This window comes from Cnephaeus nilssonii (genome assembly GCF_951640355.1).
Source record: "Cnephaeus nilssonii genome assembly, chromosome: 18".
NCBI lineage: Eukaryota > Metazoa > Chordata > Mammalia > Chiroptera > Vespertilionidae > Cnephaeus > Cnephaeus nilssonii.
In genome coordinates, this window is record NC_137089.1 from 52,845,801 (window position 1) to 52,870,548 (window position 24,748).

General features: G+C 56.2%; 1 protein-coding gene across 3 annotated transcripts in view; it reads right to left on the reverse strand.

The window, feature by feature from the left end:
- Nucleotides 1–24,748, reverse strand: part of CPNE3 (copine 3) — a 50,366-nt gene that overhangs the window by 4,495 nt on the left and 21,123 nt on the right. For all 3 annotated transcript variants that reach the window (XM_079795899.1, XM_079795900.1, XM_079795901.1), the window contains exons 6-16: nucleotides 24,640–24,711; nucleotides 23,284–23,367; nucleotides 20,975–21,064; nucleotides 16,630–16,728; nucleotides 14,737–14,823; nucleotides 13,938–13,997; nucleotides 11,750–11,883; nucleotides 5,242–5,296; nucleotides 5,119–5,170; nucleotides 2,273–2,406; nucleotides 751–987 (exon numbers count right to left, since the gene is read on the reverse strand). In XM_079795899.1, the coding sequence (XP_079652025.1) occupies nucleotides 751–987; nucleotides 2,273–2,406; nucleotides 5,119–5,170; nucleotides 5,242–5,296; nucleotides 11,750–11,883; nucleotides 13,938–13,997; nucleotides 14,737–14,823; nucleotides 16,630–16,728; nucleotides 20,975–21,064; nucleotides 23,284–23,367; nucleotides 24,640–24,711 (1,104 nt within the window). The remainder of the gene's footprint in view (nucleotides 1–750; nucleotides 988–2,272; nucleotides 2,407–5,118; nucleotides 5,171–5,241; nucleotides 5,297–11,749; nucleotides 11,884–13,937; nucleotides 13,998–14,736; nucleotides 14,824–16,629; nucleotides 16,729–20,974; nucleotides 21,065–23,283; nucleotides 23,368–24,639; nucleotides 24,712–24,748) is intronic.

Sequence of the window (24,748 nt, forward strand, 5' to 3'; positions counted from 1 at the left end):
AGCCCCGCTCAGCGGCACTGAGACCCGCTCAGCGGCACGGAGCCCCGCTCAGCACGGAGCCCCGCTCAGCGGCACTGAGACCCGCTCAGCACACGGAGCCCCGCTCAGCACGGAGCCCCGCTCAGCGGCACGGAGCCCCGCTCAGCGGCACGGCACAGAGACCCACTCAGCGGCACGGAGCCACGCTCAGCGGCATGGCACAGAGACCCACTCAGCGGCACGGAGCCCCACTCAGCCGCACGGAGCCCCGCTCAGCCGCACGGAGCCTGTGAGGAATCATGGAGAAAAGGCCAGCCCCAAAGGCTCCTGCTGTGAGATTCTGTGTATATAAGTTTGAAAATGATAAAATCAAGAAGTGGAGACCAAACTAATGGCTGCCAGGGATGAGGAGGGATTAAGGTGGGAGGGGACGGGGTGGCTTTGACGGGTGCCACTGGGCGGGCCTGTGGGAGGGACCAGGCTGGTAGCAATGTGCCACTTTATGAGATGCTACCACCATTGGAGGAAACTGGCAGTCTCCCGAGAGACTCGGCAAACCAGCCTCTAGGCGGTCATTTCCTCACACACACACGGTGTGGAAACTGGTTGTCAGGCAGGGAAAGGTGAGCTCTCCTTGACAGTCAGTCACTCACTGGTTTAACTGGCCACACACTGCGGGAGGCACGCAGGCCCAAGCCTGAAGCAAACCCACCCACCGGCCCGCACCCACCCCGCCCCCAGGCCGAACGGGCGAGGCGCAGCGGGACTCACGTTCTGGAACTGTCTGAAAGGCACGAACTGCACGATGTCTCTATTGGCCACCTCACCCGACGGGGAGCGCAGGGCCCCGCTGTCGCTGTCCAGGAACTCCATGGCGCTGAAGTCGGCGCCGCCCACTCCGACGATGATGATGGACATAGGCAGCTTGGCGGCATTGACGATGGCCTGCCTGGTCTCGTCCAGGTCTGTGATCACGCCGTCGGTGATGATCAGGAGCACAAAATATTGCTGCCAAAGAGAAAGCACGGCCCGTGAGCAGCTCGAGCTCTGGTGACACAGGCAGCGCGGACACCGGCAGCTCGAGGACCACCTGCTGCAAGAGCCTGACATCTGGGATGACAGGGAGTTCACACGGAAACGCTGCACGTCCATTAAAGGGTGACAGGGCACCAAACAGGCGGCCGAAGTCCGCGGGAGCAAGGCGTGGAAACACCTACGGTAAAGGCCCAGCATTTAACTGAAGTGGTAGAGCCATCCCGTCGGAGCATCGGCCAAGGGAGCGAGTGCCACTCCGGCGGGAGAGGGAGGACGCCTATAAGCTAAAGGACACGCTGATGTGGACGTGGTGGGGTTCTCTCAGCAGAAGAGGGAGGACGCCTATAAGCTAAAGAACACGCTGACGTGGACGTGGTGGGGTTCTCTCAGCGGAAGAGGGAGGACGTCTATAAGCTAAAGAACACGGTGATGTGAACGTGGTGGGGTTCTCTCAGCGGAAGAGGGAGGACGTCTATAAACTAAAGAACACGGTGATGTGAACGTGGTGGGGTTCTCTCAGCGGAAGAGGGAGGACGTCTATAAGCTAAAGAACACGGTGATGTGAACGTGGTGGGGTTCTCTCAGCGGAAGAGGGAGGACGTCTATAAACTAAAGAACACGGTGATGTGAACGTGGTGGGGTTCTCTCAGCGGAAGAGGGAGGACGTCTATAAGCTAAAGAACACGCTGACGTGGACGTGGTGGGGTTCTCTCAGCGGAAGAGGGAGGACGTCTATAAGCTAAAGAACACGCTGACGTGGACGTGGTGGGGTTCTCTCAGCGGAAGAGGGAGGACTGTCTATAAACTAAAGAACACGCTGACGTGGATGTGGTGGGGTTCTCTCCGTACGGTTATCTGATCAATCGCCAGCGAGTGGCGATGTCACATAAAGCATCGTCTGGGTCCTTCGCGTCTAGACTGGGAGTCGGATTTGTAACAGCAGCTCAGGTGCTGAGTGTCCACGCGGCCCAGGCCCGGGCACGTGACATGAATCCCCATTCACTCTTCCTTCCCTCACTGTGTGCGTCCTCGTCCCGCCTCACCCCGAGAAGCAGCACCCAGTGGCTGGTCTCAGAGACAAGACTTGCGGGTGGGCAGCTTTGTTCCTGCCTGTTTCCAAGGATCACTAGCTGCCGCCCCCACCGAGGGCGACGGTGCCTGCACTTCAAGCTCTGCCTTGGCACCTCGATGGTCACGGCACAGACAGTGGCCCGGAACAGGGCGGGCCCGCACCTCAGTTCCGGGGACGGACACTTACCGAAGCCGTCTGCTGCTGTGTGGCTGCAGCAGCAAACCTGGCCACGTGGTTGATGATGGGGGAGAAGTTCGTCGGTCCGTAGAGCTTTATCTGAGGCAGGCAGGCCCGATAGGCCTCCACGATGCCCTGGATCCCTGGACAGAAAGAGCAGCATGGGGGGTTCTTAGGAACAACGCCACGCCCAGCTCTCCCCGCCGACGTGGTCGCACACGCGACACAGTACTCAGACAGCAGGTCTCTACCCAGACTCCTCTGAGCTATAAGGTGGGCACGTTCCAGTCACACGCACGTGAAATAGAGTCTATTCTTGTATTAGTACTTACTCATGTGTCATTTTCCGTACGAACCACTATAAACCCACTCTCGCCCACCCCGTGCAGCACACACCTCCACACCAAGTCCTCTACCCTCCCGACCCAGGAGAACACGTGTTTTCAGCTGAGCGAGTTACTCACTAGTCCACAGGACTGTTAGGGCGCTTAGCTTTGCTGCTAGGGACGAGACTCAGGGAAAAGGACTGGGACAGAGGCTGAGCCGTCACTCGGCATTTCGAGGTGAGGAGGCAGCGCTGGGAATTCTCAGGTGGGTCAGCCGGAAAGCGCCTGCACAGGTGGCCAGAGGCGCACAAGCGGGCCCGCGGCTCGGTGCCACTGGTGCTCCTGACCAGGGTCTCCTCGCTGACTCAGCAGCGGGTCTCAACCCCGCGCTGCAAGAACTGCCAACACGTGCAGAACCTGTTCAGTCGGGGCGCTGACCCCTTTTCCCTTAGGTGGTCAAATAAAAATAGGACAAGAGCCGTCTGGTGTAAATGACTCAAAATATACCTTTTTTGAAAAAGTGTATTTTCTGGTAGGCTGCAGAACTTCCGGAATTAGTTTACATGTGCCACGAGGAAGGCTGGACATGGGTGATGTGGAGGCTAAACACGCAGGGCGGCTGCAGAGCCCACAGCCACTCCCGGGCCAGGGTCGTGCCGCGCGCAGGTCCTGGGCGTTCCTGGGCACTGGGACCGGCAGGCCTGCCCCCCCAACCCGCAGCCTCGGGGCAGCACACCCGGGCAGCTGCACCCCTGCAGGGCCCCAGGTGGAGGAGAAACACCAGGGACCAGGGCGAGTCGCTGAGACCTGAGGCCTGATGGCGGCGGCCGCCTGGGACAGCCACGCGGCCCCGGCCACGGCACCGCTGATGCCCGCCAGGGCCCCGCACACACCTGCTCCACCTGCCCGGCGTCCAGTCAGACGCTCGAAGAGACAGGAATTCTCTAGAAACTCCCACAACACTTGCTGCAATCATCAAGGAATCAGCCTCAGGAGGTGGTCAGTGTAAAACCCAAACAGGTTTCTGGCTTTAAAATGCCCAGCAGAACAGCGAGCCACGGAAGAGAAGCGGGACGTGGTTTAAGGCTTCAGAGGCCTGGCCGCCCGTAATGGCAGGTCCCCATGAGCGCCCCGAGGCCTCGGCACTCGGGAAGGAATGGCCTCGTCAGAGAACGAACACTCACACGAAGGGTGTTTAACGTGCGAAGGTGAGGCTGGCACCAGCGGCCAGTCACCCGCCAGTGACGAAGATCACACCGACACAGGCAGCAGCAGGGGCTGTGCCAAATGCGAGCCCGAAACCACCGCAGCACCTCCTTCCGTTTCTCCCTCTCCGCTTGCTCGCAGTCTAAGGTGCACAGCAATCAGTCACACTTCCTCCCAATTCTGCCCGCAGTCCCTCCGCGGACACGGAGCGACGCCGAGGCCTCCCTGTGCCTCTGGGACGCGAGACGTACGATTTCCGGGCACGGACACCCAGTGACCGGGCGGGACCCACGGGGACAGGCTGTCTCTCCCGCACGGCGTCTGCCTCGTCTGAACCCCATGGGCTGTCTGTGCCGGACGGAGACCTGACGCAGAGCGGCGCACCGACGGCAGCCCAGAGGGGCTCCTGGTGCTCGGAGTGAGCGTACGGAACGAGTGCCCGCGTGAGCCATCGCCCTCAGCTCCCGAAATCCTTCCGTTCCCACTTCCTCACAAGCATGGAACACGTGGCGACGGCGAGAAGGCCCCGCCAGGCCCCGCCGTGCACACAGGCCCTGGGTCGGTGGGAAACGTGTCGGGAGAAGGAGGCGCCCTGGCAGCTCTCCCAACACCCCTCCCCGGCTCCCCCCGGCTCCCCCCTCCTCCGTGAGGACCAGAGGACGGGCTTTTCCGTCGGAACCCACACCCGTCGCTGCAGAGAGTCAGCTCGCCGTCCAGTCTATGCCTCTGCCCCACCCCCTTGCCCCAAACGTGCACCGTTTTCTGGGGGACGGGGCATGTCAGGTGAGTTCTCAGGGGTGGCGGGGAAGCACCTGGCTACGGGACGTCCCAGGGAAGCGCGAACCACACGGTGGCCTCCGTGGAGGGAAGCCGCCCAGAGCCGCCCGCACCGCACTGCGGAGACCACCTGTGTCCACGCTCCGGTGCGGGCCACCTCCCTGCACAGCGCCCGCTCCTCCGAGGGCTTCAGAGACCGCGGACTGACTGCTCATTTCAGAGGGTTTACTCTAAAATCCACTTGTGCGTGGAAGGACTATGACCCTATTTACTGACCGAGTCTCAAGGCAGGACTCTCTGTTCTGTTGATCCTTTAAGGCAGGAGCGCGTGGCGGGCGCTCTTCCGCGCAGTGAGGCCGCCCCTGCCTCCTGAGACAGGGCGAGCTGGTCAGAGGCCGGGGGCGTGGGGAGTCCCCAGCACAGGGGAGAGGCGGGCACAGTCCCCAGCACAGGGGAGAGGCGGGCACAGTCCCCAGCACAGGGGAGAGGCGGGCACAGTCCCCAGCACAGGGGAGAGGCGGGCACAGTGCGCGGGCATCCACTCACCTTGGCAGTAGGGGTTGGCCGGATTGAAGTTCATGGGGAACTCGTGCGACACCTGCAGAGGAAAGGGCTGGTGAGCTGGGGCCGCTCCCCCCGGAGGCAGCGCCGGAGGACGGGCCCTCTCACCTGCCACTGAGGCGGAATCTGAGCTCCAAACCCAAACGCCGGGAACATCTTATCCCTGAAAGGAAATGTGAAAGAGGAGATCATTTTCCAACACAGTTTATCTTTACTCATAATAAAGCCAATATAAGCTTAGTTTTTAAAATGTTTAAATCTTAAAAAAGGATAAAAGATTACTCATAATTACCAGAGGAAAAAAATGTTAATATGGCAATTCTCCTAAATAGTTTTATGTGCTTTGAGGGAGAAAAATGTCTTTCCACGTGTATTTATAAAAATGGAGTTTATATTCCTATTTCTAACATTCTTTCCTACTTATATACTGTATATTCCATCGAGTAAATACGATAGCTAGATCCACAAAGCCCTAAAAACCACAACTCTTTTCATTGGTTATGGCAAACTCATTTGGCAGTCAAACTTGCTCAACTGACATGAGGTTACTTACCGCCACATAATATGAATATTCATATACTGGCCACAGAAACGTGGTACAAATGCCACATAAAAACTCTCATTTCCCATCAGGACATTCTCCGCGAACCCCCGAATGAGCATGCCAATTTCCCATCAGGACATTCTCCGCGAACCCCCGAATGAGCATGCTAATTTCCCATCAGGACATTCTCCACAAACCCCGAATGAACATGCCTTTTCCCATCAGGATATTCTCCGCGAACCCCCGAATGAACATGCCAATTTCCCATCAGGACATTCTCCGCGAACCCCCAAATGAGCATGCTAATTTCCCATCAGGACATTCTCCGCGAACCCCCGAATGAACATGCTAATTTCCCATCAGGACATTCTCCGCGAACCCCCGAATGAACATGCCTTTTCCCATCAGGACATTCTCCGCGAACCCCCGAATGAACATGCCATTTCCCATCAGGACATCCCCCTCCATGGGCACTCATAGCGGCTCTGGCACTGAGGACAGAGCCTGTGTCACACATGCCAAACCCTTCTCCCTGCTTACAATCTGTCTTTAACTTTGTCTACCGTATCTTTTACAGTTTTTAATATTAATTAATGTGAATAAAAGTTATTTCACAATTTCTGCTTCCTCGCTGTCAGACTGTCAACAATCTGCGCCTATTTCTGCGGAACGTTCAGGGGATGTGACCAAAACGTCTAGTCCATCCGGAAATGTTCTGGAGCTGATGGAAGAAGCCGCTGGTCCCCACGGGGGTGCCCTCAGCCCGAGCCCCACAGCTCCACCTGCTCCTCAGCCAGGCAGTGGGAACAGAAGCCACCTGCACTGGGAGGGCCGCACACACCCCGGTGCCCTCCACGTCCGCTGCCAACACTGCCCGGCCCAGGGTGGTGCTGCCCGGCCCAGGGTGGTGCTGCCCGGCCCAGGGTGGTGCTGCCCGGCCCAGGGTGGTGCTGCCCGACTGGGGGGGGGGGGGCACTGCCCGGCCCAGGGGGGCGCTGTGGGTTGAGGGGCCTGTCTGTCTGAGACACGTGCCCCCCACGAGCACCACAGGGAGCAGACCTCCCCTTGGCCCAAACCCCTTGGTGTGGGGTCCGTTTCTCAGCGGGTCTGTAATTATACAGAGCGGGCCTCACTGAACTCAGGCCTGCGGTGAGCACCCTGCCCCAGGCGGAGCACACGCACTGGGCTGCTCCCTCTCCTGCTCTGCTCCCGGGCCACGCGCTCCTGCAGGCTTAGCGCTGGGCCGTGAACGCTCCCGTCTGCGAGGACGGCTCCCACTCCTTCCTCGGAAGAACTCACGGCCATTCTCTCACCTTTCCTTCCGGGACATTTTAAGAATTACTTTGTCAGGATTCTGTTGAATTTTTTATTAAAATGAACTAATTTAGGAAGACATTTTTATATCTTACATCATTGTGACATCTGTCTATCTAGAATCGTGGCATATTTCTCCATTTAAATAAATTTCCCTCTTTGTCCCTCAGCACAATTTTGTAGTTTTCCCTCAGTGACGATTCTAGACCTTAACTTCATTCTCACTTTTTATTACATTCTGAATTGTGGTCTTGTATCCACAGCTTCTTGAGTGAGTTACTGCTGGTTAGTGAGAGATCGCTGATTTTTATTTTATGTTGTATCTCACACTTCCTGAAGTCTCCCTCCCTCCGTGGACTCTCAGGTGTGAACGTGTCCTCCAGGTCTGCCGGAGGGGCCAGGGGCCAGAGAGGACAGAGGGGACAGAGGGGCCAGAGGGGCCAGAGAGGACAGAGGGGACAGAGAGGACAGAGGGGACAGAGGGGCCAGAGGGAACAGAGGGGCCAGGGGACAGAGGGGACAGAGGAAACAGAGGGGACAGAGGGGACAGGGGGGACAGAGGGGACAGGGGGGACAGGGGGGACGGGGGGCCAGAGGGGAGGGAGGGGCCAGAGGGGACAGGGGGACAGAGGGGACAGGGGGGGCAGAGGGGACAGGGGGGACGGGGGGACAGAGGGGAGGGAGGGGCCAGAGGGAACAGAGGGGCCAGGGGACGGAGGGGACAGGGGGACAGCGGGGACAGAGGGGACAGAGGGGACAGAGGGGACAGAGGGGACAGAGGGGACAGAGGGGACAGGGGACAGAGGGGACAGAGGGGACAGGGGACAGAGGGGACAGGGGCTGGAGGGGCCGACTGAGGTGCTGAGAGTGGCCTCTGTGAGGCGTGCTGCCCGTTCCGCCCTGCGCTCTGAGCCAACTCTGGTGAGTTAAGCTTCCTAAAAGGCACCTTCAATGTAGACTCTCCAATGTAACACCAGTTTCAGAGAGTCAACATATAATTTTTAACGCTTTTTTCTGAATTTGTGCCTATAATCTTGGTCGCATTACTAATGTCCTAACGATGTTTCTCTTCCATGGGGGTCAGTGCTGGCCAAGCTCTGCCTCGGTTTTGTTGAACTCACAAAGGATCACCCCTCCCTCTAACTCAGCAACAGGGCGGCTTTGGCAGGACTTCCCGGGGTCCCTGTGTCAGGAAGGAGCTTGTCCGCCTTCGCTCAGCGCAGAGCAGGGCTCCCGAGGCCTCGGCACAGGCAACAGCCCCTCCCTCCCTCAGTCCCCTCTGCCTCGAGCGTCCTGTAGGAAGTACCTTAGAGCGTCCACACGGCACAGCTGGACCCCTATTACTACGACTGTGTTTCCCCTCCCGTCCTTTAGTTTTATTCTATTGCATACAGCTCACTTATAGCAGTTCTTGTCCTACCTAATAAAAAAGTAATATGCAAATTAACCATCACTCCGCTACACCCACCAGCCAATCAGAGCGAGTATGCAAATAAACCCAATCAAGATGGCTACAGCCACAGAGAGCAGGAGGGAGGCTTGGGTTTCCCAGGCAACGGAGGAAGCCAAGCTTTCCGCCAGCCCTTGCCAGCCTAAGCCTCCACTCAAGGCTACAAAGTTTCAATTATAGAAGGTAAACAAATCCAAACAGAAATGGCGGCAGCCACTGAGCTGGAAAGAGCAGGAGGCTAGGGTTGCCCCTGGCAATAGAAGAAGCAAAGCTTTCCGCACACCCTGGCCGGCCCAGGCCTCTACTTAAGGCTACAAAGTTTCAATTATACAAGGACTAGAGGCCCGGTGCACAAAATTCGTGCACGGAGGGGGGGTGTCCCTCAGCCCAGCCTACACCCTCTCCAATCTGGGACCCCTCAAGAGATGTCCGACTGCCCGTTTAGGCCCGATCCTGGTGGGATCGGGCCTAAACGGGCAGTCGGACATCCCTCTCACAATCCAGGACTGCTGGTTCCCAACTGCTCGCCTGCCTGCCTTCCTGATTGCCCCTAAATAGCTTCTGCCTGACAGCCTGATCACCCCCTAACCACTCCCATGCCAGCCTGATTGATGTCTAACTGCTCCCCTGCCAGCCTGTTTGCCCCCAACTTCCCTCCTCTGCCGGCCTAGTCACCCCTAACTGCCATCCCCTGCAGGGTTGATTGCCTCCAACTGCCCTCCCTTACAGGCCTGGTGCCTCCCAACTGCCCTCTCCTGCTGGCCATCTTGTGGTGGCCATCTTGTGGTGGCCATCTTGTGTCCACATGGGGGCAGGATCTTTGACCACATGGGGGCAGCCATATTGTGTGTTGGATTGATGGTCAATCTGCATATTACTCTTTTATTAGATAGGAGGATAGAGGCCTGGTGCGCGGGTGGGGGCCAGCTGGTTTGCCCTGAAGGGTGTCCTGGATCAGGGTGGGGTTCCCTTGGGGTATGGGGCAGCCTGAGCGAGGGGCCTGTGGTGGTTTGCAGGCCAGCCAAGCTGCTGGTGACCCAAGCAGAGGCTCTGGTATCTGGAATTTATTTACCTTCTACAATTGAAACTTTGTAGCCTGGAGCGGAGGCAAGCCTCCTGCTGGATCCGTTGCTGCCGCTTGGATTTGTTTACCTCCTCTAACTGAAACTTGGTATCCTTGAGTGGAGGCCTGTGCCCGCCAGTGTGTGTGGAAAGCTAAGCTTCTTCTGTTGCTGGGGAAACCCAATGGTAGCCATCTTAGCTGGGGTTAATTTGCATACTCGCCCTGATTGGCTGGTGGGCGTGGCTTGTGTAGCGGAGTGATGGTTAATTTGCATATTATCCTTTTATTAGAGAGATAATAAACCCCAACAGAAATGGCTGCCGGCCACGGAGCGAGCAGGAGGCTTGGCTCCGCTCCAGGCTACAAAGTTTCAATTGTAGAAGGTAAATAAATCCCAGATACCAGGGCCTCCACTTGGGTCGCCAGGGGGCATGGCTAGCCTGCAAGCCACCACAGGCCCCTCGCTCAGGCCGCCCCACGCCCCAAGGGAACCCCCACCCTGATCCGGGACACCCTTCAGGGCAAACCAGCTGGCCCCCACCCGTGCACCAGGCCTCTATCCTATCTAATAAAAGAGTAATATGCAGATTGACCATCACTCCAACACACAAGATGGATGCCCCCATGTGGTCAAAGATCCTGCCCCTATGTGGACACAAGATGGCCACCACAAGATGGCCAGCAGGGGAGGGCGGTTGGGAGGCACCAGGCCTGCAAGGGAGAGCAGTTGAGAGGGACCAGGCCTGCAAGGGAGGGCAGTTGGAGGCGATCAACCCTGCAGGGGAGGGCAGTTGGGGGTGATCAATCCTTCAAGGGAGGGCAGTTGGGGGTGATCAATCCTTCAAGGGAGGGCAGTTAGGGGTGACCAGGCTGGTAGAGGAGGGAAGTTGGGGGCAAACAGGCTGGCAAGGGAGCAGTTAGGCATCAATCAGGCTGGCAGCGGAGTAGTTAGGGGGTGATCAGGCTGGCAGGCAGAAGTGGTTAGGGGCAATCAGGAAGGCAGGCAGGCGAGCAGTTGGGAGCCAGCAGTCCTGGATTGTGAGAGGGATGTCCGACTGCCCATTTAGGCCCGATGGGATCGGGCCTAAACGGGCAGTCGGACATCCCTCAAGGGGTCCCAGATTGGAGAGGGTGCAGGCTGAGCTGAGGGATACCCCCCCGCCACCCCTGTGCACGAATTTCGTGCACCAGGCCTCTAGTTGGAAAATAAAAGCAGGTAAACCAGAAACTCTCCTGCCTGCGGCCACGTGCCCTACACAGCTCAGTCCCCTCTGCCTCGAGCCCAACGGGGCCCAGCTCAGTCCCCTCTACCTCCGAGCCCGACGGGGACCAGCTCAGTCCCTTCTACCTCTGAGCCCGACGGGGCCCGCAGTCTGCTCCGACCCAAGAACTGCCTAAGGCTCCTCGTTCCCATAGGGAAGGCCTCCTGTTGCCCCTCTGACAGCCCTCGGCTGAGCCTGAGGCCGCCTGCTGAGGTCTCACTATGCTGAGCCCCATGAGGACTTGTGATTGACGTTTCAGCTTACTTCCGGCTGTTTTCAATGGAAACACTTGGACACTCTGCTATTCACAAGTCCCGGTTATAGTCCCACTTGGGATTACGTAAGAAGTGTTCTACAAGGAGTCTTCTGCTGCTGTTATGGGTTATGCCGTAGCCACCTTTGCTTCCGGTTTGCTTGCATTTGCCTGAAAAAGCCATCTCCTTAAGCGCCATGACAAGGTTAATGAAAGCTCCACCAGCAAGTGAGAGCTTTATGTAAAGGAACGGGTGACACTGCATACTGGCCCTAACAGCACAACGAATGCACGTTTCTTACCCTGTTGCTTAGCAAACCTCCAAAAGGACCTATTTAAATCCATCCATTGAGAATTTGTTCAAAATCTTTTACAGCAATTGGGTCACGTTATTCGTGGACACTTGTTCAAAGTCACGTGAAGAAGAAGACTTTCCGGCTGCCCAGGAAACAGCCATGTTAGAACCAGTGTCTGCGTGTTTGAGGCTGTGCCGCCTGGACTTCAGCCCCCCCGACGCCTTTCCCCGAGTAACCCCCGGAAACCGGGGCCTACACAGCCGGTGGCTCTCAACAAGCACCTGCAGAGCGGGGTCAGAGGTCAAAGTCAACAATGAGACTGCCCCAAGGAGAAAGACAAGATCAGACGACATTTCAGCAGCCTGTCTCACGCGATCAGAGAACACGCAGGAGACAGACAAGCCTCCCGGGGTGAGGACACAGGCAATACTCACGCGTCGTAGTCTTGAACGACCACCCCCACGGACCAGATGGCGGTCAGGTACTCGTTCACACCGTTGGGGCTGATGTAATGAAGGGAGTCGGGGGACTGCGGGTCCCCATTGGAGCCGGTGAAGTCCACCCCCACCTGCAGGTGACAATCGCAGCCCTTACTCGAGAAGCAGGGCGTCCGCACTGGTGTGGGGAGAGCGGCAAGAGACGGGTCCTCGCCTGCAGCCCACCCCATGTCCTCTCAAACACCTGGGACCACAGGAGTGTCCCGCCAGTCACCTGAGCCACAGCCCAGACAGCCTTGCACTCAGTCTGCCAGATGCTTAAACGCGAATTACTACCAAACATGTCAAACGAGGCATGTGGCCCGCCAGCTGCGAGTTTGACATGCTTACACTACACCAGGACTGCACTAGGACTGCACCGAGACTACACTGAACCGGGACTGCACCAGCAATGCACCGGGACTACACTGAACCGGGACTGCACCGGGACTGCACTGGGACTGCACGAGCACTGCACCAGCACTGCACCAGGACTGCACCGCACTGCACCGGGACTGCACTGGCACTGCACCAGGACTGCACTGGCACTGCACCGGGACTGCACCGCACTGCACCGGGACTGCACGGGACTGCACCGGCACTGCACCGGGACTGCACCACACTGCACCGGGACTGCACTGGCACTGCACCGGGACTGCACTGGCACTGCACCGGGACTGCACTGGGACTGCACGAGGACTGCACCGGGACTGCACTGGCACTGCACCGGGACTGCACTGGGACTGCATGAGGACTGCACCGGCACTGCACCAGGACTGCACCGCACTGCACCGGGACTGCACTGGCACTGCACCAGGACTGCACTGGCACTGCACCGGGACTGCGCCGCACTGCACTGGGACTGCACGGGACTGCACCGGCACTGCACCAGGACTGCACCGCACTGCACCAGGACTGCACTGGCACTGCACCGGGACTGCACTGGGACTGCACCGGGACTGCACCGGGACTGCACCGGCACTGCACCAGGACTGCACCGCACTGCACCGGGACTGCACCGCACTGCACCGGGACTGCACCGGGACTGCACCGCACTGCACGGGGACTGCACCGGCACTGCACCAGGACTGCACCGCACTGCACCGGGACTGCACTGGCACTGCACCGGGACTGCACTGGGACTGCACGAGGACTGCACTGGCACTGCACCAGGACTGCACTGACACTGCACCGGGACTGCACCGGCACTGCACTGACACTGCACCAGGACTGCACTGGCACTGCACCGGGACTACACTGAACCGGGACTGCACCGGCATTGCACCGGGACTACACTGAACCGGGACTGCACTGGCACTGCACCAAGACTGCACTGCACTGCACCGACCACTGCACCGGGACTGCACCGGCACTGCACGAGGACTGCACCGGGACTGCACTGGCACTGCACCAGGACTGCACTGGCACTGCACTGGGACTGCACCGGGACTGCACCGGCACTGCACCAGGACTGCACTGCACCGGGACTGCACCAGGACTGCACTGGCACTGCACCGGCACTGCACCAGGACTGCACTGCACTGCACTGCACCGGGACTGCACTGGCACTGCACCGGGACTGCACCGGGACTGCACCCGGACTGCACCGGCACTGCACTGGGACTGCACTGGCACTGCACCGGGACTGCACTGCTCTGCACCGACACTGCACTGCACCGGGACTGCACCGGCACTGCACCAGGACTGCACTGGCACTGCACCGGGACTGCACTGGCACTGCACCGGGACTGCACTGGCACTGCACCGGCACTGCACCAGGACTGCACTGCACTGCACCGGGACTGCACTGACACTGCACCAGGACTGCACCGGCACTGCACTGGCACTGCACCGGTACTGCACCGGCACTGCACCGGCACTGCACCGCACCGACACTGCACCAAGACTATAGATACAGGCCTTGCTTTCTACGTTGGCTTGACTGATGCTTTCCCCTGCTGAAGTTGCTATGGGGTAACCCGCTTTGGACCCTTCTGCTCTCTGGGAGAAGGGACAGCTTACTGACAGGACAGCTTCGCCTACCCAGAGCGCTGGGTCAGAACACACACAGGCGTGCCCTTCGCCGCGTCAGCTCTGCAGAGGAGCAAGGCACTGCCAAGGGGAAGTGGAGCTCCCAGTTACTCACAGTGAAGTTCAGCTGGCATCCGCCCATGATGTAGTCCAGGAAGGTGCACTCCACCGTGACCTGAAAGCAGAGGCAGCGGACGGCTCAGACTCGCCGAGCTCCCTGCAGACGCGCTAACACTTCATGGCTGAACAGACACGGGGACATGCGGCACCACCTGCGCCTGCGTCTGGGAGAGTCTACCTCGAGGTGATTCCAGCCACGTTCAGATTAGAATAATAATGGCCAACCGTGACATACCCTCACTTTACGTTTTAAGAAACTAATAATGAATCGAATATGTTGAGAGCTTTAATAGACATAATAATCAAGACTTTTTAAAAACACTTGTTTGTTGTAAGAAATCTCTTTGATTTCCCCCCACTCACAACATCCCACCCCAACGCAGTGGGATGCCTCGGGGCCCCCACTTCCTAAGGACACAAGAACCCACGACCTGGAGCTCGCGGAGGCGCTGCCGAATGCTGGAAGCAAACTCATTGAAAGACTTTGCTCTTTCCTACTCTGTCCTCTTCCCTAAGGAGCCCGGACGCTCATGTTACAGGGAGAGGGGATTCCAGCTTCCCCGTGCACACGTGTGACCCCCACACCGACAGGGAGAGGGGATTCCAGCTGCCCCGTGCACACGTGTGACCCCCACACCGACAGGGAACTGGGGATTCCAGCTGCCCCGTGCACAAGTGTGACCCCCACACCGACAGGGAACAGGAGATTCCAGTTGCCCCGTGCACGCGTGTGACCCCCACACCGACAGGGAGAGGGGTGTGAGCACTGCCCAAGAGGCGGTCAGGTCACGGACCTCGCACTGCTTCACGCTGACGATGCCGGAGTTCTTGTAGCTTTTCTTCTTCTGCCTCTTCTTCTCGTTGATGCACTCGAACTCCACCTGTGGGGGCAGTGCGTGTCACCAGTGCGTCAGAAAGGCCAGGGGAGTGTAAATGATGGCTGCCTCCTGGAATCAAAGCCTCTTCGGAGGTCTACTGCCAGCACCTCCGAGGCAATGACGCAATGACCAGGCGACTCCAACAGTCATCACTGACGTTCCCAACGCACGAAAAGGTGCCTTTTAAATAGCTCATAAGTATAAATTTCCTGGCAAACTCTCTAAGCATAACCTTTCTTCTTCACGACAAAGGAAGTAAATGTAACTCCCAGTCTTTACCCTCAGAGAGAACAAAAATATGCTGCTTAGCAAAGAAAAAACCTACCATCGGAACACAGAGGTGAAGCCCAATCCTGTGTGAAACGCAGCACCCCTCCCACTGGGAAGGTCAGAAACGGGTCTCAGGGTGCCTCAGTGCACTGCCTCCTCCTCCCCGCCTGCCCCCCCGCCCCCCCCTCGTCCTCACCGTGGTGTCAGTCACCGCCTGGCCCTCTCTGATCTGCACCCACCACCTTGAACGTCTGCAGCCACAAAACTGACCTACATACTTCGTAGTGTTCTCACTTGTTTCATTCATTCCTTTTTCACAGCGAGGGGGTAACACCTCCGAGTGACACCTCTGATTCTCACTGCTGCTCCTAACACTACAGCACAGGGACTCGGCGCATCTGACGAGCCAGCTCTTCTGGTTCTTAGAAAGCGACCCTGTGCCCACCAGTCGTTACTGGTTTTCTAAGAACCAAGCGTGAAAAGGTACATTTGACAAATGATGTAAAAGGAAATCTTGCTAACCTTCTGAGGGCTCGGGGTCCTGCCCGAGTCTCCATCACCACCGTGAGCCCTAATCACTGAGCGTTGCCGATGAGGAGGCTCCAACTGTCACGGCAAAGGCCGCATCCTCGCGCCCTCGCTCTCACCGTGCCGCCAGGGCACCGGGAGCAGACAAGACATCCCTGCCTTAGCCGAGCAGGACTGAGCACGCCTGCCCGGCCCATCCTCAGTCAGGGCTCAGGGAACCTGCAGGATGCACACCGGGCGTCCAGGTCGCTGTCACTCATCCTCGTCTAAAGCTCTGGACACAAGGAGCTGAAACCAGGAAACCACCACCAGCCCTCCTGCTGAGCCGGCGGCTGTACTGCCCGTGCTCAGGTGCCTACTGTGTGCCGTTAGCTCTGCCCTAGAAAACCGCCGTGACGTAGAATAGTTGCCTTTGCCGCTGGGTTTTGCTGCTGTTTTAATCCAAAGTCTGTCAGCTCAACGCCAGGTCACTGTTTGCATTTAAGCCGTAGCGGGTTGGAAAGCCTCCTCCTTCTCAGCGGCGCCTCCGCCGGCTGCGATGGGCTGTGACCGGGAGCGGGACACGCAGGGCCCCCTGGAAACTCCAGCCCCTCGTTTGTTTAAAGCCCAATTAGCTAAACCCAACGGCCCATCGGTTTCATGCTCATTTAGCTACGATTCCCTAACTTGAAGTCCCATCACCACGCTTCGTCCCTCCCTGGGTAAGGCCACAGGAAGGGCGGAGGTGGGGGTCAGAGTGCACAGATCAACCAGGCGTCTGCCCTGCTGCGGGCACTGATTACCGTGACCCAGGACATGCCACTCGCTTCAAAACAAAGGGTTTCCCATCAAACCACGATGCTGTCTGTAGCCAAGAAAACCAAGCCTCTGAGTGCTCCTGTAAACTCACACCGCAAGCCTGGATTCCGGGTCACCTATTACTAACCCCCGGTCCCCGAGCACCCTGCAGCCGAGCGAGCCCTGGTCTGTGTGCTGGGCCAAGGGCGGAACCGGGCAAGAGACGCAACTCACGGGCGAGCTCCGGGAGGCCCCCTTCAGCTGCGTCATGGTGGTCTGGAACGCCCCGATGAGGTCGTGGGAGCCATCGCTGTCGTAGTCATAGCACTCCACCTGGAAGCACAGACAGGTCAGGCGGGCGCTGCGGCCCGGGCTGGGCAGCGGGCTGACCCGCAAGTGCCCTTGGCACTCGAGTAAGTGCCGCGGTCAGTGCGCAGCTCCCCGACAGGCAGGAGCTGCTTCCTGGCGGAATCACTGGCGCCCCCCCACCCCCCGCCACCTGCAGACGCTCCTGGTCGGAGCCCGGCGGACAGATGAACACAGGCCACTCGACCGCCACTGAGCAGCTTCCGTTCCCCACCCCGTCCCTGGCTGGCGCCTCGCCCACTTCGGCTGTAATCACGCGGCGGCTGAAGGCTGTCAGGAGAAGGAGGGGCCGGTGTCTGTGCAATGATTTAGATGATTTCCTTACGGACACGGCGAGTCCCCTGCCACCGGGGCGAGGCCTGCGCCAGCGCCAGACAGGAAGCCAGAGCGCAGCGCTCTGAGGACCGCAGGTCCCATGAGGAGGAGCCCTCTGGGGGAAGCACTGGACCCGTGAAGTCCCTGCTGCCATGCAGGCAGGCGAGGTCCGGCTCAGGTCGGCTCTCGCTCCGTGCTTGCTGAATCCAAGCCGAGGGCGGAGCTGAGCTGGTTTGCCTGCAGCTCGGTGCCAGGAGGACGGAGGAGGGAGAACAGAGTCACAGAGAGCCTGGCCACTCGCTGCAGCGAGACTGCGGTGTGCGCTGTCAGCGAGCAGAGGGCCACCGACGGAGCCCCGTCTTCTCCAGCTTGGTCACTTCAAAGCAGATTCTCATTCTGCAAATGCTCGTGTGCTGCACCCAGTGGCTACCCAGGCTGCTGAGTAGGCAGAGGGTTAAAGGGCTTTGGACGACGGCGTCCTGTGTGGCTCTGAACAGTTAAAGGAGCCATGACTGAGGCCCAGGCCCGCCGTGCCACCTGCTGCCACCCCCGCAGTCCATCACCACGAGCAAGGTGCCCGCAGCGCTGCAGCATGAACGTCACATGTTACCAGCTCCCTTCACTTCAGGGCAACATCGCACCGCGAGGGACTGCTCCTGCTCAGCGCCAGGAGTGAGTTAGGTGCGATGGTACCAGGAAGTATTGCGTTCCTTACTTTATTCCCATTTTCTCCAGGAAGACGAAACGTCGATCAATTAATAAACACAAACAAGGTCCAGAACCGCAATTCCGCGCACTGTCAGGAGTGTCCACTTGTTGGAGCTCTTTGCTCGCGGACGAGCCAGACAGCTCAACTCTGCCCTGTGTATGTGACGCTCAGTCTAAACCGCAAGCTCTCCGTGGGACTCCCAAGTGTCAGGGGGGAGAAAATGAATGATCTTAGTAACAGCTTTCTAGTTGGACTAAAATTAAAATGAAGTTAAAAACAATCTTAACATTTTAGTAATTTCATTTAAATAGTTTTTTTAAATTATGGACAAAAGAACTCTACATTATTAGATTTGCATTCAGGAAACTACAATTTATACCTAAGGCAAAATCAAGCTTTGATAATGCCAAGATTTTATTTAAACAGCTTATGAAGAGCGAATGTCAGTCTGCCTGAAACTTCAGGGAACTTAAAAATAGCTTCCAACTGCAATTTCTGATAACTCACTACAGTGCCCCATCGCAGGCAAATGTTTGGTGCTAAAGAAAAACATGACATTTATAATGCCGGCATGGGTTCAGATACAGTTTGGGGGAACATGATATAATGACTGTGTCCTTTAATTTCTCAAGAATTCAAAAACTAGGACTATGGTCCACTTTAAACAACAGTATCAGTGGTGCTTGTGGTACTGAAACATACATACACACACCTGTGCACATGTATACATGTGAGAGCACATGCCACACACCAGTGCACATGCATGCATGCGAGCGCCCAAACCCGTGCACATGTTTACACGTGAGTGCACATGTATGTGAGATGCACACGTGTGTGTGTGTGTGTGAACACACATGTGTGCATGTGAGAACACACACCACAGCACATCCACTAGGCATTCCCAGGTGAGGCAGGGCGGCATGCACAGCCATTTTCCATCCGCTGGATGTTGTGGAAAAGAGAGTCCATGCTGGAGGGACCACACTGCACAGCCGCACTGGGGCGGGGAAGCCGCCGCCAGCTCCACCCTCTGCTGCCTCCTCACACACACACACACGTCTAAGCAAGGCCAAAGCCCAGGAGGAGCACAGGTGCACGGCTTTCTGATGTCACACAGAAACAGACATGACGATGTGGCAGAGCATGTCTGTGTCATTAAAACAAGCTTTTCAGAACGGAAGGCATTCATCAGGGTGAGCTCGGGAAATCAGTTTACTTACTACAGAAAAGAGCCCTATGCGCCAGCCACGGTGTGCGGGAAGTGTAAACACGTTGTTTTCTCGTTAACGTATTATCACACACAGTTAGGTAGTTTTGACGTAGGCATGTTTTTTAGACTCTCTTGCTTCTCAGATGGATTGAAGCTTCAACTTACTACTTTTAATGTGAAAAGCAAAAGCTCTACACTGAAAAGTAACATTTTTTGAATCGTTATAGGAGTCTGTATGTGCTTTCCGGAGGATCTATGCCAGGGAACAAGGTCTTACATGCTCTCAAAAGTTATTTTTAAAGCTTCTTTTACACTATTTATTTTGTTCGTACTTGCCTCAGTAGTGTGCGATTACTGTGAGCTAAAGACGACTGAGACCTGGGGCTCAAGAGAGACTTCCGCTCCCCCTTAACTGTCTAGAGCAGTGGTCGACAAACCGCTGCTCGCGAGCCACATGCGGCTCTTTGGCCCCTTGAGTGTGGCTCTTCCACAAAATACCACGTGTGGGCGCGCATGTACAGTGCGATTGATACTCCGTGGCCCATGCGCAGAAGTCGGTTTTCGGCCTGGGTGAGTCTATTTTGAAGAAGTGGCGTTAGAACACTCACGGGGCCAAAGAGCCGCATGTGGCTCGCAAGCCGCGGTTTGCCGACCACTGGTCTAGAGGAATTTAAATGAGGAGCCTGACCCACGGTCGGAGTCATCACCAGTGAGTGTCCCCGTCCATTTCGCAGGGCGACCAACACCTCTCCTCACGCGCTCTCCTCGCAATGCCTCCTGAAGCCCCAGGGGTCTCCCGCTCGCTGTCCTGCTCCGAGTGTCTTCGAGACCTCGGTTTCCCTTTGTGGCTCTGACTCTGATGCAGGGGGCACGCCCCTACGTAAGCACGTGATTAAGTCTGGCCAGTTCCTCTTGCTGATTTGTCTTGTGTCTACTTGAGTGTTAGACCAGGAGGAAGACCCTGAGGGGGGAGGAAAGCTTGTCCCCAACCCCCAGCCCCTAACCTGCACTTCACTGCTGCTGGGGGGGCACACACGCACAGTGGTGTTAATCTTAATTCCCCACACTGAGGACAAACAGATGGACGTAGGAAACGAGGCTTTCAGCCATAACAGCACCGTGCTGCCTCTAACATAAGACTTCCCTTTCCTCCAATGTAGCCCTTTCTTGCAGTGTAGACCTTGTTTTCTCTGCCATACAAGTGGAGATGATAGAGGACCTGCCCAAGACCCCTTCGCTGCTTCAAGAGCGGAATCAAGACTCGGACTGTGGTCTGACTCTAAATCCGACGCTTGTTCCAGGCCACCAGCCCTCCTGCCTTCACCACATCCCTTACAAAAACCAGCAAGAACCATCAGTTTGCTGGCACAGGGCACAGGAAAGGCTTCTCTCTGGAATCTATGTCAACAAGTGGCTCTAGTATAAAAATGTCTTTAAAGTTAGATTTTTGATGAGATGTGATAAACAAGAACGTTTAAAGACTCTTAGACACCTGCTGTGGCTCCCTGCTGCCGCTCTGCTCTCGGACCCCGACAATAAGCCACCCACAGTCTTCAGTGGCTGCACTTTGCTCTGGAAACAGGAGGGAAAAGCCGCACTCGTCCTCTCCGCGCGCTGAGGCGGGAGACGGCGCTGGCTCTAGTTAAAGGACACGCCAACAGCAGAGGGAGCTAAAGGCTCCTATTCACAGAGCAAAGGGATCCTTTTAAAAGGAAGAAACATTTAAATTGGACATTTTATTTTTAAAAATAAAGTGTAAAATAAAAATCACAATGTTGGATTCAGCATTGGGTGAACCATCAGTCAAACATGTTGATTCTTCAAACTCTTTACCTACCAGACACCCCGTTCCAGAGTTCCCAGATCCAGCAAAAGGGAGTCCCACAGGCCTCGTCCCATCACTTTCTTTCTTTAAAATCACCTAACCAATTAAGTGTATAAAAGAGGCGAGTTTGTCTGTATATGTAATTTCAAATTACCTTAATAGTCTTATCCATATCTCCGTAGCACAGGGAGTTCAGAGAGATTTTAAAAGGCCTCCAGACAGGATTCAGGTTGTTTTTAATCACCTAGAAAATGGAGATGCAGAGACGAGTTAGGCAGCACCAGATTCACTGTGTTCTGCTCTCCCTTTCCCAGGTCCGGGTGCTGCTACAACCTCCCCAGCCAGTCACCTGTCCACTGACACCAGCTGGGACCGTACCGCCCAGCTGGTCCGTGACACGTGACAGACTCTGGTCGGCACACGTGCCGCGGGGGAAGCACGGTGGGAAGGGCTCCCACCACGCAGGGCGCCTTAGGACCAGGGTCTCCAACGCGGCAGAGGACTCAGGCCTGGAATCAGGACGTCCGAGAAAGAACCGTGCGGGGCTGGATCTGAATTAAAGAAATAGTCTTACGTCCATAATTTCTATAGACATCATAGGCAGATACCAGCACACGTAGTTTCCAGCTGTGTCCACTGACGGGGCCCAGCAGCAAGAGCACGTGGGCCCTCAGATCTCGGCGTCTGAATACCTCCGCCTCTCAGAGACCAGGGTCGCCTCACAGAAATGGGCCACCCCAGGCTGGCTCCGGCAAGCACAGGGTGAGCCGAGACGCAGCATACAATGCGAGGCCCTGGGGCGCATGTCAGCAGCCAGGAGCCGTCTGAAGGCACGCCCCGTCAAATCCAGACACCGTGGAACCTCGCTTCGCAAGCTTAATTTGTTCCGGAAGGCGGTTTGAAAATCGCATCATCTTCTCCCATTAGAGATAATGTAAATGGAATTAATCCGTTCCAGACCCCCAAACGATCCTGTTTTAACCTTTCTTATACACAGTCCATGTCTATTGTACTGCTTAATCTATAAATAAACACTTCAAAAACAAAAAGGACATGAAATGTAAATGAAAATGTAACAAAAAGGAAATGTACAGTAAAGAAATGAAAATTTAACAATAATTATCAGCAGCAACAAAAGCAAAACAACACAAAAATATTCACAGCACAAGATCCTGAGATGTTAACAGAGGGGAACTGACTCATATTTGCGTGTTCTCTCCTTTATTTGTTGCCTGAGAGACGCGTGACTCATCCATCATACAGGTGTCCGCAGGAAAGGGCTGTAGGCTGAGCAGCGAATTGTTCGAGATGGGAGACGTTTGAGAAACGAGGTCCCACTGTTCTCTGAACAGTAATGAGTGCTAAAAATGAGCACCCTGTGCTCCCACCATCCATGAGCCCACCATGCCGCTGAAGATAAGAAGTAGGAAGTGAGAGGGAGCATCTGCTATCCGTGTGAAGGGCGGAAGGTGTAGAAGATAATGCCATGTGTAACCTCGATCTAATGGTACTAAGTGACGGCTCAGGCACGAATGGTCAGTAGAAGCTAAAACGGGTGAACTGCGGGAGAACAGCCTGCAGCGGCCGCACCACAGACCACCTACTCCTCACAACAGGGAGCCGCGCTGGACCTGCTGTGAGGCAAGACCCCAGAGAGTGGGCATACGGGGCTCGGTTATTTGAGATTCGATGACAGAAAGGCTAGGGAGAAGAGTCTTACATGGACAGGATGTAAGAACAGCCAAATGCCACATGTGAGCCTTGATTAAAAAACAACATGCTTACAGCATGCGGGACGCTGGGGAGACCTGAACACGATGCTATAAACCACGCCAACACTGAAGGTGCGCGGGGCAGGGGAGCGCCCTTGTTCTCGAGAAACCCCTGCTCTGCTCTGCAAAGGCGGAGTCACATCTGCAGCCTCACCAGGAGGGCTCTGCCAGAGGGAATACCTGTGTGCAGGTGTGCGAGTCCCTGTGTGTGTGTGCACAGGTGTGCGAGTCCCTGTGTGTGTGCGCGTGCAGGTGTGCAAGTCCGTGTGTGTGTGCGTGCAGGTGTGCAAGTCCTGTGTGTGTGTGCGTGCAGGTGTGCAAGTCCCTGTGTGTGTGCGCAGGTGTGCGAGTCCCTGTGTGTGTGCAGATGTGTGAGTCCCATGTATGTGTATAGATGTGCAAGTCTGTGTGTGTGTGTGTGTGTGAGAGAGAGAGAGAGAGAGAGAGAAGGAGCACACATGTGCAGACCAAATGTACAGGGCATACATTATAGTGTTCTTTATAGGGTTTTACATTTCTCAAAATACAAACTTCACTAATAAAAGAAAAAATGAGCATGCTGACCTTGTGTCTCTGGTTATATATGTCCAAACTCAGATTGCTATTTTTATAGAAACATAATTTTTTAAAAATTCAGATTACTACAATCCCCGGGAAACCTCAACCCTGCCTCTCAACGTCAGACGCTCACCTCTGTTCGGTGCACCAGCAGCCAGGTTCCGTCCGACGTCTGCTTGTGGAATTCCAAGTAAGGGTCCGACTTGCCAAACAGGTCCTAGGTCAAAGGGAGAAAGCCGTCCTTCTCGACGCCGCTCTGCCTGTGGCACGCTAACACCGCGCCTGCCCTCCAGGTGCAGGTCTGTGCGCCAGCTCCGCAGGGACACAAGCCCTCTCCCTCCGCACCAACTCGCCCGTCTCCCAGGAGAAGCGAGCGTTTCTGATGAAAGCCCTAACCCTGCGTAGCACAGCCTTACTTCTCAAAACACACGGAGCTTTAAAACAGCGATCAATACGCCCATCATCAATAAACGTGTTCTGTGCTGGTCTCCTGCCCAACACTGCTCCCTCACACAGCACGGGCGCGTTCTGTGGAAGCAGCATGCCAACACCAGGCACGCTAACTCTGAGGGACAGCGACAAGATGGACGCAGGGGGCTCAGGTGTGCTAGGATCACATCTGATTGCTGACGCGTCTGAGTCTTGACTCCACATCTATCCTCAGTGTCCAATCCCACACGCCAGGGAGCAGGGGCAAGTATGTGGAGAAGCCACAGTTACCTCACGGTTAGTCCCTCCTTTCCTTAGTTCCCCACAGCATCTATGCGGTGCACAGCAGCCCACGTGCTCAGAGCTGCCCTTCCTACACCCCCAACACACACACACTCACACACACTCACAGACACATACATACATACACACACAGAGGCACTCATAGACACACACACAGATACATACAAATACAGAGACACATACACAAACACATAGATACATACAGACCCTCACAGACACACACACACACACACAGACCTCACACTCACATACACACACATACACTGAGACACTGAGACACAGACAGATAGACACACAGATTCACACACACACACAGAGACAGAGACACACACACTCACACACACAGGCTCTCACAGACACACACACACACACACACACATACACAGACCTCACACTCATGTACACACACATTCACAGACAGACAGACACACAGATTCACACACACACACACACACACACACACACAGGCTCTCACAGACACACACACACACACACACACACATACACAGACCTCACACTCATGTACACACACATTCACAGACAGACAGACACACAGATTCACACACACACACACACACACACACACACACACACACACAGGCTCTCACAGACACACACCCAGGACAGTGGGCCTGGAAGGAACTAACGCTCCGGGCTGCGCGAGGAGGCGCTCACGTTAGCTGCACCCCTCCTTTCTCAAACAGGATCAATGGGAGGCACACGGAGGCACCTGCTGAAATGGGTATGCCCTACCCACCTTATTGTCCAGTTTTCTTGCTTCCATTTCAAACAAGACCACTCTGTTATCCTTTATTTCTTCAGCGGAAATCTACGAGATCAGGTAAGTGAACGAAGCGTGATTTAGG